This window comes from Leucoraja erinacea, chromosome 35, assembly GCF_028641065.1.
Source record: "Leucoraja erinacea ecotype New England chromosome 35, Leri_hhj_1, whole genome shotgun sequence".
Classification (NCBI taxonomy): Eukaryota; Metazoa; Chordata; class Chondrichthyes; order Rajiformes; family Rajidae; genus Leucoraja; species Leucoraja erinaceus.
This window is the reverse complement of record NC_073411.1, coordinates 927,276-941,994: the sequence shown is the minus strand read 5'-3', so window position 1 is coordinate 941,994 and position 14,719 is coordinate 927,276. Positions and strand designations below refer to the sequence as shown.

The following is a 14,719-nucleotide window of genomic DNA, read 5'->3' as shown; positions in this document are numbered from 1 at the left end:
GCCCATTCCCTCCAGGGATGCTGCCTGACCCACAGAGTTCCTCCAGCACCTTGTTTATGTCAACATTCTAACATCTGCAGTTCTTTGTGTGTGTTGACATCATTTGTAAATGTCCTTGCACAGTAAGCAGAGTGAATAATGTATGTGGAGTGAGTGCATGGTTGAAGGAGACGGGAGTGGTGCTGACAGCTAGCAGGACAATGTATTGAGCTGCTGGGATGAAGTATTGAGCTGCTGGGATGAAGGTTGTAATGAACAGCGACGTGGCTGTACTTACTGTAAACAGATCATGTACAGTGTACTTCTGGTGAAGACATGGATCTAATTGGGCAGAGTACATTGAACAAAAAACACACAAATTGCTGCAATAACTCATCTGAAATGTAAAAATGTTGTCGCTAGCGAGTGTAGGATAGTGATCGCTGGTCGGCGCCGACTCGGTGGGCTGAAGCTGTATTTCTAAACTAAACTAAATTAAACGGCGCTCACTCCCTAGGCGCTGTTTACAACAGCTATTTAACCTACAAAACCCGCACATCTTTGGGATATGGGAGCAAACAGAGCACCCGGAGGAAACCCATGAGGTTACAGGGAGAACGTGCAAACTCCACACAGACAGCACCCGAGGGCAGAATCAAACCCGGGTCTCTGGCGCTGTGAGGCAGCAGCTCCACCTGCTGCGCCACCGTGCTGGAAATGTTCAGTAGGTCAGGCAGCAACTGTGGAGAGAGAGAAAGACCCTCATACCATGGACTTGTACCATGTCCTTTTACCATCTAGACGCCCACAGCAATGGCTGCGGAGGGTTGAGGTCCCGACCACGGGGGAAAATGGAGGAGGACTGGCCAAATTGTGTGCCTTCCACCACAGTGATGAATGCTGTGGTGGATGTTTATGTTAAATTTTCTATTGCGTTTTTGTGTGTGTTCTTTATAATTGTACCGCTGCTGACATATTCATTTCACTTGCACTTATGTGCAATGTGACAAATAAACCGTATATTATTATTATTATAAACCTCCCTCTGAAGGGTCTTCCACCTGAATCAACGATCCTGTTTCTCTTTCCACTGACAGTGCAGTCCTTGCCCTCAATCTGGGCTGCAGGAACAGTGGCTTCTGTGGGAATGGCCCTGGAATCTCCGAGAGGCAATGGGGCAGAATGTGGCAACAATGGGGGCAAAATGTGGCAACAATGGGGGCAGAATGTGGCAACAATGGGGACAGAATGTGGCAACAATGGAGACAGAATGTGACAACAACGGGGTAGAATGTGGTAGCAATGAGGGCAGAATATGGCAACAATGGGGGCAAAATGTGGCAACAATGGGGGCAGAATGTGGTAGCAATGAGGGCAGAATATGGCAACAATGGGGGCAGAATGTGGCAACAATGGGGGCAGAATGTGGCAACAATGGGGCCTGAATATGGCAGCAATGGGGGCAGAATATGGCAACAATGGTGGCAGAATGTGGCAACAACGGGGCAGAATGTTGCAACAATGGGGGCAGAATGTGGCAACAATGGTGGCAGAATGTGGCAACAACGGGGCAGAATGTTGCAACAATGGGTGCAGAATGTGGCAACAACAGTCTAGATTGGGTGATGCTCTCTATACAGGTTGGGTGGATACAAATCCCCCACACACACACACACACACAAAGGAAATCAGCGGGTCAGTCTGAAGAAGGGTCCCCACCCACCTTCACGTATCCATGTCCTCCGCAGATGCTGCCTGACCTCCTGAGCTCCTCCAGCACTTTGTGTTTTCCTCGTGATCTCAACGCTTCGGAAGAAGGGTCTCGACCCGAAACGTTACCCATTCCTTCTCTCCAGAGATGCTGCCTGTCCCGCTGAGTTACTCCAGCTTGTTGTGTCTATCTTCGGTTTAAACCAGCTTCTGCCGTTCCTTCCTACACATTTCGCCTGCAGTTCCTTGTTTAGTTTAGTTTAGAAATACAGCACGGAAACAGGCCCTTCGGCCGATGGTGGCCGCACTGACCAGCGATTCCCGCACACTAACATTGTCCAACCCACACCAGGGACAATTTACAACTTTACCCAAGTTAATGAAGCTACACATCTTTACGTCTTTAGAGTGTGGGAGGACAATAGACAATCGATAATCGACAATAGGCGCAGGAGTAGGCCATTCGGCCCTTCGAGCCTGCACCGCCATTCAATATGATCATGGCTGATCATCCAACTCAGTATCCTGTACCTGCCTTCTCTCCATACCCCCTGATCCCTTTAGCCACAAGGGCCCCATCTAACTCCCTCTTAAATATAGCCAATGAACTGGCCTCAACTACCTTCTGTGGCAGAGAATTCCACACTCTCTGTGTGAAAAATGTTTTTCTCATCTCGGTCCTAAAAGACTTCCCCTTATGCTTAAACTGTGACCCCTTGTTCTGGACTTCCCCAACATCAGGAACAATCTTCCTGCATCTAGCCTGTCCAACCTCTTAAGAATTTTGTAAGTTTCTATAAGGTCCCCCCTCAATCTTCTAAATTCTAGCGAGTACAAGCCGAGTCTATCCATTCTTTCTTCATATGAAAGTCCTGACATCCCAGGAATCAGTTTGGTGAACCTTCTCTGTACTCCCTCTATGGCAAGAATGTCTTTCCTCAGATTAGGAGACCAAAACTGTACGCAATACTCCAGGTGTGGTCTCACCAAGACCCTGTACAACTGCAGTAGAACCTCCCTGCTCCTAGACTCAAATCCTTTTGCTATGAATGCTAACATACCATTCGCTTTCTTCACTGCCTGCTGCACCTGCATGCCTACTTTCAATGATTGGTGTGTCATGACACCCAGGTCTCGTTGCATCTCCCCTTTTCCTAATCGGCCACCAGTTTCCTAATGTTTAAGGAACAGTTAGTCAGGTACATGGATAGGACAGGTGTCAAGTGCAAATTTGCTTATGTTACTTAGAATCCCTTCATCCAAATCATTGATGGAAACCGGAGGACCGAGAGAAAACCCACGCGGTCACAGAGAGAAGGTACAAACTCTGCACAGACAGCACCCGAGGCCAGGGTGGGAACCCGGGGCGCTGTAAGGTAGCAACTTTACCCGCGGCACCACTCTGGTGACATCGCCCCCGCCCGGTGCTGACTGACTGACGGCTGTGACTTACAGGGAGATGAGGTCTCCGGCGAAGCCGTGTGGGATAGACCTGGAGGCGATGCACAGAGCGCTGTCGCTGGTACACGAGCAGGTGGCGGGGCAGTGCGGGTCCCGGGATGCCTTGGCCTCCGCCGCCTCCGGCAGCAGCAGCAGCAACAGCAGCAGTATCCAACTCAGGGGCATCGTGGCCCGGCGCGGCCGCTCGGCGCTGCCTCTTACTGTTCCACGGCGGCTGCTTCCCGGCGGCGTGGACAGACTGGGACCCCGGCTAACGCGGAGAACCGGCCCCGGGCCCGCTTGCATACCAATGTCCCTCTGATAACGGGGCCACTGCATCTGCCCGCTCTCTGCAAAGCCGCATGTGCCAATGCCAGCCGCACACAGCGGCGTGTAAAACGGGGGCAGGACTCAAAGCATCGATTGTTAGTTAGCCCAGTGAAGTCATGGGTTCGTCGGGACTCGCGTATCCACGGCTGGCAGCAAAGCCTCGCTCAGAAACCACGATCCCGGACTCGGCAGACAGGGGCCTCGTTCATTCCAGAGGCACATGCAATGGCAGGATGTTAACAAAAAAGACACAGAGTGCTGGAGTAACTCAGCGGGTCAGGCAGCATTTGTGTCCATGTGCTCCAGAGATGCTGCCCGACCCGCTGAGTTACTCCAGCACTTTGTGTCTCCTTTCATTTAATTCTGTGTACTTTAATTTGTATGGGGAAGGTTGGGCCAAACACGGAGACAAGTGGCACAGAGGCTGACCGACAGCTGAGTTACGCCATCACTCTGTGTCCATGTTCTCCAGAGATGCTGCCCGACCCGCCAGCACTTTGTTTCAACATCGCGAGCGAGGTCATTTCTACCGAGGAACTCGCTCATCCCCTCGTCAACTTGGCCAAAAAACAGCTGACTTAGCAGAAACGGGGAACTGCAGGTGCTGTTTTACAAAAAAAAAGACAGAATGCTGGAGTAAGTCAATGGCTCGGGCTCTGCAGCCGGTTCATTCTTCAACACAGAGGGACAGGCAGCTTCACTGCAGAGAGGGATTGGGTGACGTTTCGGTTCTGAAGAAGACCAGAAACGTCACCCACCCCTTCTGTCCTCCAGCACTTTGTGTCAATGTTGGGTTTAAATCAGCATCTGCAGTTCCTTGCCACACATAGTTTAGTGTCAGTGTGAGCGCTCGCATATGACAATGACACTCGAGCGTGTGGTACAGGGAGCTGTTGTTTCAGTCTGACACTGAGCCGCTTGTGTGGTGTTGAGGTCACTGCTGAAACTCCGGCCTTTAGCTGAAACCCGCTCGCACGGAGAACTGCAAATGGGCAGCACATTGCCAGCTGCTGCTTCACAAAGTGGGAGGTGTTACTCCAGCACTTTGTGTCTCTCTACGGTTTAAACCAGCATCTGCAGTTCCTCCCCGTGCAGGAACCCGTACTGATTACTACTGGTGTCAGGGGTTACGGGGAGAAGGCAGGAGAATGAGGTTAGGAGGGAGAGAAGGATCAGCCGTGATTGAATGGCAGGGTAAACTTGATGGGCCGAATGGCCTCATTCTGCTCATGACCTTATTAAACAAGAACTGTTCAATATCCCTCCAACATTCTCCGCGGCTCCACATAGTCGTTAGCGTTGTATCTGCGAACGTTATTGCTCCGGTAAAGAGGCCAACGCACGTGGTGTGGGGGGGGGGGGGGGGGGGGCACACACCAACCAACAGGGATTGGGCCCGGAGGAAATCTAATGGCAGGGGCCAAATATGAGCGGGATCGTGCGAGCTCCATGCGTCTGTATGTATGGTGCTGCCGTTGACTGCAGTGAGGGAAGGCCCCCACTTGCCGGAACGATTGTCCAGCCCCGACGGGGGTAAAACGTTAATCCTGAGTGTCGATCCCACGCGTAGAGGCGATGTTTCAGGCCAACTGCCGCAGTGACTACTGGCGGCCAGCCGGCCCTGGCGTTTCCTGGATGCGAGCAGGGTGGGCGGCACTGATGGGCTGTGAGGCCCCAGTGCTGGTGGTAGTAACACCACTTCCCCTTAGCCGGGCCGTTCGGGACAGGTGGCGCAGGGTCTGGTTTCTGGGCCCTCCAAGGCACCACCGCTACTCAATACAATACAATTTTATTTGTCATTTGAACCTCGTTGAGGTCCAAATGAAATGTTGTTTCTGCAGTCATACATACAAAAAGAAAAAGCCCCAAGACACAACACAATTTACACATACATCCATCACAGCGCAGTGATGGAAGGCAAAACACGGGAGCTCCTCTAGGATCTTTGCCCCCGACTGCCAAGGGTTGGAATATAAGTGGCCTAACCACCGGGTGGCACCACAATCCCATCGCTTAAGAAACAATTAGACGGGTACATGGATGGGCCAGGTTTGGAGGGAGATGGACCAAGCGCAGGCAGATGGGACTAGTGCAGCTGGGACATTGTTGGCTGGTGTGGGCTAGTTGGGCCGAAGGGCCTGTTTCCACACTGTATCACTCTATTTGATGGTCTTTTAACAGCGCTTGATGACATAGGTGATGCGTGTGAGATGTAATATTTTTGTGTGTTTGCTGCATTTTCTAGCAATGTTACAAAATTTTGAGATTTAAAAAATCAAGTCTGCAATTTATCCCATCAGATAAAGCATAACAATAAGTTTAATTTGACACCAAATTCACTTTCATATCTCAAGTATTAAAAAAGTTATGACCATTTTCATACTCGGAAATTAGCATCTTGTTCCCTATTGATTTTCAATGGACATTACAAAAAAGCTGTGATCTTGGATAATCAAAAGCCCATTTCTTAAGGAAAGATTAACATTTTTAAATAGCCTAAGTGTCCAAAGATTATTCACAAATAATTCACAATATAACATGATTTTTATATCTAATTACATTAATTTATAGGCCAAATGGAAGGAATTTAGTGTTCAATTGCTGTAAATAAATGCCCATTTAAATCGGCTTTCTAGTGGGTTCATGTGGAACGCGCTGGTTTAGAACGTTGACATAGCGCTGGATTAGTGCCCTCAAATGCCGAGAAAAATACTGCGGGATATAAAAAGCCCAAAATGAGCTACTCGCTATAGATAACTTGATATATAGGGTTATATATATGCCCCATTTAATGTAAAAATAAGGTACATACCTTTAATTGTTTGCTCTATAAAACCCTGGGGCTGCGAGAGGTTGCGGAATGAAACAGTAATTTTAAAACTATTAGAACTATATTATCGAGGCCTATAAAACTAATAATACCTTTTGCGACCGGGTCTTGCAGCGATTTTTCGTTAATGATTTACTAGGCTGAACATGTGCGATTAGTACAGCCTAGTAAAAATCGCGTTTTAAACCCGCCCCCTCCAAACAGCGCCAAAATCGCCGACATGGCTGAGGGCAGATTCCTAATGACGATTCAGGTAGGTTTTGTAACATACCTACATTTTCTCATGAGAATGAGATCCTGAGACTATTACCATTCACATCATGTGGTCCCACGGTGGCGCCCCCGCCGGGTAGGGCCGGTACTGCAGCGCACGCTGGCGCCCCCGCCGGGTAGGACCGGTACTGCAGCGCACGCTGGCGCCCCCGCCGGGTAGGGCCGGTACTGCAGCGCACGCTGGCGTTCCCGCCGGGTTGGGCCGGTACTACAGCGCTGCCGGGCACTGTAGTACTGGCTCTGGCTGGAGGTGGTTCTGTCGGAGCATTGTAGTACCGACTCTACCCAGAGGCGGCGCGCTGGGTGAGGTCCCAGCCCTAGCATGACCCATGTTGGTGGGATGTGAATAGTAATGGTTTCAGGATCTCATTCTGTGCGTGCATGCGTTAGTGCATGTGTTCGTGCATGTGTTCGTGCATGTGTTAGTGCATGTGTTAGTGCTTGTGTCCGTGCATGTGTTAGTGCTTGTGTTCGTGCATGTGTTAGTGCATGTGTTAGTGCATGCGTTAGTGCATGCGTTCGTGCATGTGTTCGTGCATGTGTTAGTGCATGTGTTAGTGCATGTGTTAGTGCTTGTGTTCGTGCATGTGTTAGTGCATGTGTTAGTGCATGTGTTAGTGCTTGTGTTATGTGTTAGTGCATGTGTTAGTGCTTGTGTTAGTGCATGTGTTAGTGCATGTGTTAGTGCATGTGTTAGTGCATGTGTTAGTGCATGTGTTAGTGCATGTGTTAGTGCATGTGTTAGTGCATGTGTTAGTGCATGTGTTAGTGCATGTGTTAGCGCATGTGTTAGTGCGTGTGTTAGTGCTTGTGTTCATGCGTGTGTTAGTGCATGTGTTAGTGCGTGTGTTAGTGCATGTGTTAGTGCATGTGTTAGTGCATGTGTTAGTGCATGTGTTAGTGCTTGTGTTCATGCGTGTGTTAGTGCATGTGTTAGTGCATGTGTTAGTGCATGTGTTAGTGCATGTGTTAGTGCATGTGTTAGTGCATGTGTTAGTGCGTGTGTTAGTGCATGTGTTAGTGCATGTGTTAGTGCTTGTGTTAGTGCTTGTGTTAGTGCGTGTGTTAGTGCATGTGTTAGTGCTTGTGTTAGTGCATGTGTTCGTGCATGTGTTAGTGCATGTGTTAGTGCATGTGTTAGTGCATGTGTTCGTGCATGTGTTAGTGCATGTGTTAGTGCTTGTGTTCGTGCGTGTGTTAGTGCATGTGTTAGTGCATGTGTTAGTGCATGTGTTTGTGCATGTGTTTGTGCATGTGTTAGTGCGTGTGTTAGTGCATGTGTTAGTGCATGTGTTAGTGCATGTGTTAGTGCGTGTGTTAGTGCTTGTGTTAGTGCTTGTGTTCATGCGTGTGTTAGTGCATGTGTTAGTGCATGTGTTAGTGCATGTGTTAGTGCATGTGTTAGTGCATGTGTTCGTGCGTGTGTTAGTGCATGTGTTAGTGCATGTGTTTGTGCATGTGTTAGTGCATGTGTTAGTGCATGTGTTAGTGCGTGTGTTAGTGCTTGTGTTAATGCTTGTGTTCATGCGTGTGTTAGTGCATGTGTTAGTGCTTGTGTTCGTGCGTGTGTTAGTGCATGTGTTAGTGCTTGTGTTAGTGCATGTGTTAATGCTTGTGTTCATGCGTGTGTTAGTGCATGTGTTAGTGCTTGTGTGTGTGTGTGTTAGTGCATGTGTTAGTGCTTGTGTTAGTGCATGTGTTAATGCTTGTGTTCATGCGTGTGTTAGTGCATGTGTTAGTGCTTGTGTTCGTGCGTGTGTTAGTGCATGTGTTAGTGCTTGTGTTAGTGCATGTGTTAGCTGTGTTAGTGCGTGTGTTAGTGCATGTGTTAGTGCTTGTGTTAGTGCTTGTGTTAGTGCATGTGTTAGTGCTTGTGTTAGTGCTTGTGTTAGTGCGTGTGTTAGTGCATGTGTTAATGCTTGTGTTCATGCGTGTGTTAGTGCATGTGTTAGTGCTTGTGTTAGTGCTTGTGTTAGTGCATGTGTTAGTGCATGTGTTAGTGCTTGTGTTAGTGCATGTGTTAGTGCATGTGTTAGTGCATGTGTTAGTGCTTGTGTTAGTGCTTGTGTTAGTGCTTGTGTTAGTGCTTGTGTTAGTGCATGTGTTAGTGCATGTGTTAGTGCTTGTGTTAGTGCTTGTGTTCGTGCGTGTGTTAGTGCATGTGTAAGTGCGTGTGTTAGCGTGCATGTGTTAGGGGCGTGTGTTAGTGCTTGTGTTAGTGCTTGTGTTCGTGCATGTGTTAGTGCTTGTGTTAGTGCATGTGTTAGTGCTTGTGTTAGTGCTTGTGTTAGTGCATGTGTTAATGCTTGTGTTCATGCGTGTGTTAGTGCATGTGTTAGTGCTTGTGTTAGTGCATGTGTTAGTGCTTGTGTTAGTGCATGTGTTAGTGCATGTGTTAGTGCATGTGTTAGTGCTTGTGTTAGTGCATGTTAGTGCATGTGTTAGTGCGTGTGTTAGTGCTTGTGTTAGTGCTTGTGTTAGTGCGTGTGTTAGTGCTTGTGTTAGTGCGTGTGTTAGTGCGTGTGTTAGTGCGTGTGTTAGTGCGTGTGTTAGTGCGTGTGTTAGTGCGTGTGTTAGTGCTTGTGTTAGTGCATGTGTGAGTGTGTGTTGTTAGTGCGTGTGTTAGTGCGTGTGTTAGTGTGTTAGTGCATGTGTTAGTGTGTTAGTGCGTGTGTTAGTGCTTGTGTTAGTGCGTGTGTTAGTGCATGTGTTAGTGCGTGTGTTAGTGCGTGTGTTAGTGCGTGTGTTAGTGCGTGTGTTAGTGCGTGTGTTAGTGCATGTGTTAGTGCGTGTGTTAGTGCGTGTGTTAGTGCGTGTGTTAGTGCATATGTTAGTGCGTGTGTTAGTGCATGTGTTAGTGCGTGTGTTAGTGCATATGTGTTAGTGCGTGTGTTAGTGCATGTGTTAGTGCGTGTGTTAGTGCGTGTGTTAGTGCTTGTGTGTTAGTGCGTGTGTTAGTGCTTGTGTTAGTGCTTGTGTTAGTGCATGTGTTAGTGCTTGTGTTAGTGCTTGTGTTAGTGCGTGTGTTAGTGCATGTGTTAGTGTGTTCGTGCGTGTGTTAGTGCTTGTGTTAGTGCGTGTGTTAGTGTGTGTGTGCATGCATGTTTGTGTTAGCCCTTGTGTTAGCCCTTGTGTTAGCCCTTGTGTTAGCCCTTGTGTTAGCCCTTGTGTTAGTCCTTGTGTTAGTTCTTATGTGTGCTTGTGTTGGTGCTTGCCAGTGTTGTCACCTCACTTTCAGCTCCACCACTGGCCAGTAGCAATGTGAATGTGAGCCGAGTGTGTAAGTCTCTCTCTGTTAGTGCATGTGTTAGTGCATGTGTTAGTGCTTGTGTTAGTGCATGTGTTAGTGCATGTGTTAGTGCATGTGTTAGTGCTTGTGTTAGTGCTTGTGTTCGTGCGTGTGTTAGTGCATGTGTTAGTGCTTGTGTTAGTGCTTGTGTTCGTGCGTGTGTTAGTGCATGTGTTAGTGCATGTGTTAGTGCTTGTGTTAGTGCTTGTGTTCGTGCGTGTGTTAGTGCATGTGTAAGTGCGTGTGTTAGTGCGTGTGTTAGTGCATGTGTTAGGGCGTGTGTTAGTGCTTGTGTTAGTGCTTGTGTTAGTGCATGTGTTAGTGCTTGTGTTCGTGCGTGTGTTAGTGCATGTGTTAGTGCTTGTGTTAGTGCATGTGTTAATGCTTGTGTTCATGCGTGTGTTAGTGCATGTGTTAGTGCTTGTGTTAGTGCATGTGTTAGTGCATGTTAGTGCATGTGTTAGTGCGTGAGTTAGTGCTTGTGTTAGTGCTTGTGTTAGTGCATGTGTTAGTGCTTGTGTTAGTGCATGTTAGTGCATGTGTTAGTGCGTGAGTTAGTGCATGTGTTAGTGCGTGTGTTTAGTGCATGTGGTAGTGCATGTGTTAGTGCGTGTGTGAGTGTTTGTGTTAGTGCATGTTAGTGCTTGTGTTAGGGCGTGAGTTAGTGCGTGTGTTGGTGCTTGTGTTAGTGCTTGTGTTAGTGCTTGTGTTAGTGCGTGTGTAAGTGCGTGTGTTAGTGGGTGTGTTAGGTGTGGTGTGTTAGGGCGTGTGTTAGGGCCTGTGTTAGTGCTTGTGTTAGTGCATATGTTAGTGCGTGTGTTAGTGCATGTGTTAGTGCGTGTGTTAGTGCGTGTGTTAGTGCATGTGTTAGTGCGTGTGTTAGTGCGTGTGTTAGTGCGTGTGTTAGTGCGTGTGTTAGTGCGTGTGTTAGTGCGTGTGTTAGTGCTTGTGTTAGTGCGTGTGTTAGTGCATGTGTTAGTGCGTGTGTTAGTGCGTGTGTTAGTGCGTGTGTTAGTGCGTGTGTTAGTGCGTGTGTTAGTGCGTGTGTTAGTGCGTGTGTTAGTGCGTATGTTAGTGCGTGTGTTAGTGCTTGTGTTATTGCGTGTGTTAGTGCATGTGTTAGTGCGTGTGTTAGTGCGTGTGTTAGTGCTTGTGTTAGTGCGTGTGTTAGTGCGTGTGTTAGTGCTTGTGTTAGTGCGTGTGTTAGTGCGTGTGTAAGTGCGTGTGTTAGTGCGTGTGTTAGTGCGTGTGTTAGTGCATGTGTTAGGGGTGCCCGGTGCATGTTTGTGTTAGCCCTTGTGTTAGCCCTTGTGTTAGCCCTTGTGTTAGCCCTGGTGTTAGTTGTTGTGTTAGTCCGTGTGTTAGTTCTTATGTGTGCTGGTGTTGGTGCTTGGCAGTGTTGTCACCTCACTTGCAGCTCCACCACTGGGAAGTTGTAATGTGAATGTGGGCTGAGTGTGTGTGTGTCTCTGTGTTAGTGCATGTGTTAGTGCGTGTATTAGTGCTTGTCTCATGTGTTAGTGCATGTGTTAGTGCATGTGTTAGTGCTTGTGTTAGTGCTTGTGTTAGTGCATGTGTTAGTGCTTGTGTTCGTGCGTGTGTTAGTGCATGTGTTAGTGCTTGTGTTAGTGCGTGTGTTAGTGCGTGTGTTAGTGCGTGTGTTAGTGCGTGTGTTAGTGCTTGTGTTAGTGCGTGTGTTAGTGCATGTGTTAGGGCGTGTGTTTAGTGCTTGTGTTAGTGCTTGTGTTCGTGCATGTGTTAGTGCTTGTGTTAGTGCATGTGTTAGTGCTTGTGTTAGTGCTTGTGTTAGTGCATGTGTTAATGCTTGTGTTCATGCGTGTGTTAGTGCATGTGTTAGTGCTTGTGTTAGTGGGGCATGTGTTAGTGGGGGTGTTAGTGCATGTGTTAGTGCATGTGTTAGTGCATGTGTAGTGCTTGTGTTAGTGCATGTTAGTGCATGTGTTAGTGCGTGAGTTAGTGCTTGTGTTAGTGCTTGTGGTTAGTGCTTGTGTTAGTGCTTGTGTTATTGCATGTGTTATTGCGTGTGTTAGTGCGTGTGTTAGTGCGTGTGTTAGGGCGTGTGTTAGTGCATGTGTTAGTGCGTGTGTTAGTGCGTGTGTTAGTGCATGTGTTAGTGCATGTGTTAGTGCATGTGTTAGTGCGTGTGTTAGTGCATGTGTTAGTGCTGTGTGTTAGTGCATGTGTTAGTGCGTGTGTTAGTGCGTGTGTTAGTGCGTGTGTTAGTGCGTGTGTTAGTGCGTGTGTTAGTGCGTGTGTTAGTGCGTGTGTTAGTGCGTGTGTTAGTGCGTGTGTTAGTGTGTGAGTGCGTGTGGTAGTGCGTGTGTTAGTGCGTGTGTGAGTGCGTGTGTTAGTGCGTGTGGTTAGTGCTTGTGTTAGTGCGTGTGTTAGTGCGTGTGTTAGTGCGTGTGTTAGTGCGTGTGTTAGTGCGTGTGTTAGTGCGTGTGTTAGTGCTTGTGTTAGTGCGTGTGTTAGTGCGTGTGTAAGTGCGTGTGTTAGTGCGTGTGTTAGTGCATGTGTGTTAGGGGTGTGTGTTCGTGTGTGTGTGTTAGTGCTTGTGTTTTGGTGCGTGTGTTAGTGCTTGTGGGTGGTGCATATGTTAGTGCGTGTGTTAGTGCATGTGTTGGGTGCGTGTGTTAGTGCGTGGTTTAGTGCATGTGTTAGTGCGTGTGTTAGTGCTTGTTAGTGCTTGTGTTAGTGCGTGTGTTAGTGCGTGTGTTAGTGCTTGTGTTAGTGCGTGTTAGTGCGTGTGTTAGTGCTTGTGTTAGTGCGTGTGTTAGTGCGTGTGTTAGTGCGTGTGTTAGTGCGTGTGTTAGTGCGTGTGTTAGTGTTAGTGTGTTAGTGCATGTGTTAGTGCGTGTGTTAGTGCGTAGTTAGTGCGTGTGTTAGTGCTTGTGTTATTGCGTGTGTTAGTGCATGTGTTAGTGCGTGTGTTAGTGCGTGTGTTAGTGCTTGTGTTAGTGCGTGTGTAAGTGCGTGTGTTAGTGCTTGTGTGTGCGTGTGTTAGTGCGTGTGTAAGTGCGTGTGTTAGTGCGTGTGTTAGTGCATGTGTTAGTGCGTGTGTTCGTGCGTGTGTTAGTGCTTGTGTTAGTGCGTGTGTTAGTGTGTGTGTGCATGCATGTTTGTGTTAGCCCTTGTGTTAGCCCTTGTGTTAGCCCTTGTGTTAGCCCTTGTGTTAGCCCTTGTGTTAGTCCTTGTGTTAGTTCTTATGTGTGCTTGTGTTGGTGCTTGCCAGTGTTGTCACCTCACTTTCAGCTCCACCACTGGCCAGTAGCAATGTGAATGTGAGCCGAGTGTGTAAGTCTCTCTCTGTTAGTGCATGTGTTAGTGCGTGTGTTAGTGCTTGTGTTAGTGCATGTGTTAGTGCATGTGTTAGTGCATGTGTTAGTGCTTGTGTTAGTGCTGTGTGTTCGTGCGTGTGTTAGTGCATGTGTTAGTGCATGTGTTAGTGCTTGTGTTAGTGCTTGTGTTAGTGCGTGTGTTAGTGCATGTGTAAGTGCGTGTGTTAGTGCGTGTGTTAGTGCATGTGTTAGGGCGTGTGTTAGTGCTTGTGTTAGTGCTTGTGTTCGTGCATGTGTTAGTGCTTGTGTTAGTGCATGTGTTAGTGCTTGTGTTAGTGCTTGTGTTAGTGCATGTGTTAATGCTTGTGTTCATGCGTGTGTTAGTGCATGTGTTAGTGCTTGTGTTAGTGCATGTGTTAGTGCTTGTGTTAGTGCATGTGTTAGTGCATGTGTTAGTGCATGTGTTAGTGCTTGTGTTAGTGCATGTTAGTGCATGTGTTAGTGCGTGTGTTAGTGCTTGTGTTAGTGCTTGTGTTAGTGCTTGTGTTAGTGCTTGTGTTAGTGCGTGTGTAAGTGCGTGTGTTAGTGCGTGTGTTAGTGCCTGTGTTAGGGCGTGTGTTAGTGCATGTGTTAGTGCTTGTGTTAGTGCATGTTAGTGCGTGTGTTAGTGCATGTGTTAGTGCATGTGTTAGTGCGTGTGTTAGTGCATGTGTTAGTGCATGTGTTAGTGCGTGTGTTAGTGCTTGTGTTAGTGCGTGTGTTAGTGCGTGTGTGCGTGTGTTAGTGCGTGTGTTAGTGCGTGTGTTAGTGCGTGTGTTAGTGCATGTGTTAGTGCGTGTGTTAGTGCGTGTGTTAGTGCGTGTGTTAGTGCATGTGTTAGTGCGTGTGTTAGTGCATGTGTTAGTGCGTGTGTTAGTGCATATGTTAGTGCGTGTGTTAGTGCTTGTGTTAGTGCGTGTGTTAGTGCATGTGTTAGTGCGTGTGTTAGTGCGTGTGTTAGTGCTTGTGTTAGTGCGTGTGTTAGTGCGTGTGTTGTGTTAGTGCGTGTGTTAGTGCGTGTGTTAGTGCGTGTGTTAGTGCGTGTGTTAGTGCATGTGTTAGGGCGTGTGTTCGTGCGTGTGTTAGTGCTTGTGTTAGTGCGTGTGTTAGTGTGTGTGTGCATGCATGTTTGTGTTAGCCCTTGTGTTAGCCCTTGTGTTAGCCCTTGTGTTAGCCCTTGTGTTAGCCCTTGTGTTAGTCCTTGTGTTAGTTCTTATGTGTGCTTGTGTTGGTGCTTGCCAGTGTTGTCACCTCACTTTCAGCTCCACCACTGGCCAGTAGCAATGTGAATGTGAGCCGAGTGTGCAAGTCTCTCTCTGCTGGTACAAAACCGCTCCAACACCAAGCCTCTTGTAGCGCCTCGTGATCTTGATGTTACCATCTCCATCGCAGGAGATCGACTCATGTCTATTATAAACCTACTGACTCCCACAACTATCTCGACTACACTTCTTCCCACCCTGCTTCCTGCAAATACTCTATCCCCTACTCCCAATTCCTCCGTCTACGCCCAATATGCGCCTAAGATGA

At 47.9% G+C, this 14,719-nt stretch overlaps 1 protein-coding gene across 1 annotated transcript in view; it reads right to left on the bottom strand.

Annotated features, from left to right (window-relative positions):
- LOC129713143 (leucine-rich repeat LGI family member 3-like) overlaps window positions 1–3,525 on the bottom strand; it is a 30,066-nt gene extending 26,541 nt beyond the window's left edge. Inside the window, exon 1 of the mRNA XM_055661969.1 lies at window positions 3,143–3,525. Coding sequence (XP_055517944.1) covers window positions 3,143–3,468 — 326 coding nt within the window. The 5' untranslated portion in view covers window positions 3,469–3,525. The remainder of the gene's footprint in view (window positions 1–3,142) is intronic.
- Window positions 3,526–14,719: the final 11,194 nt, after the last annotated feature.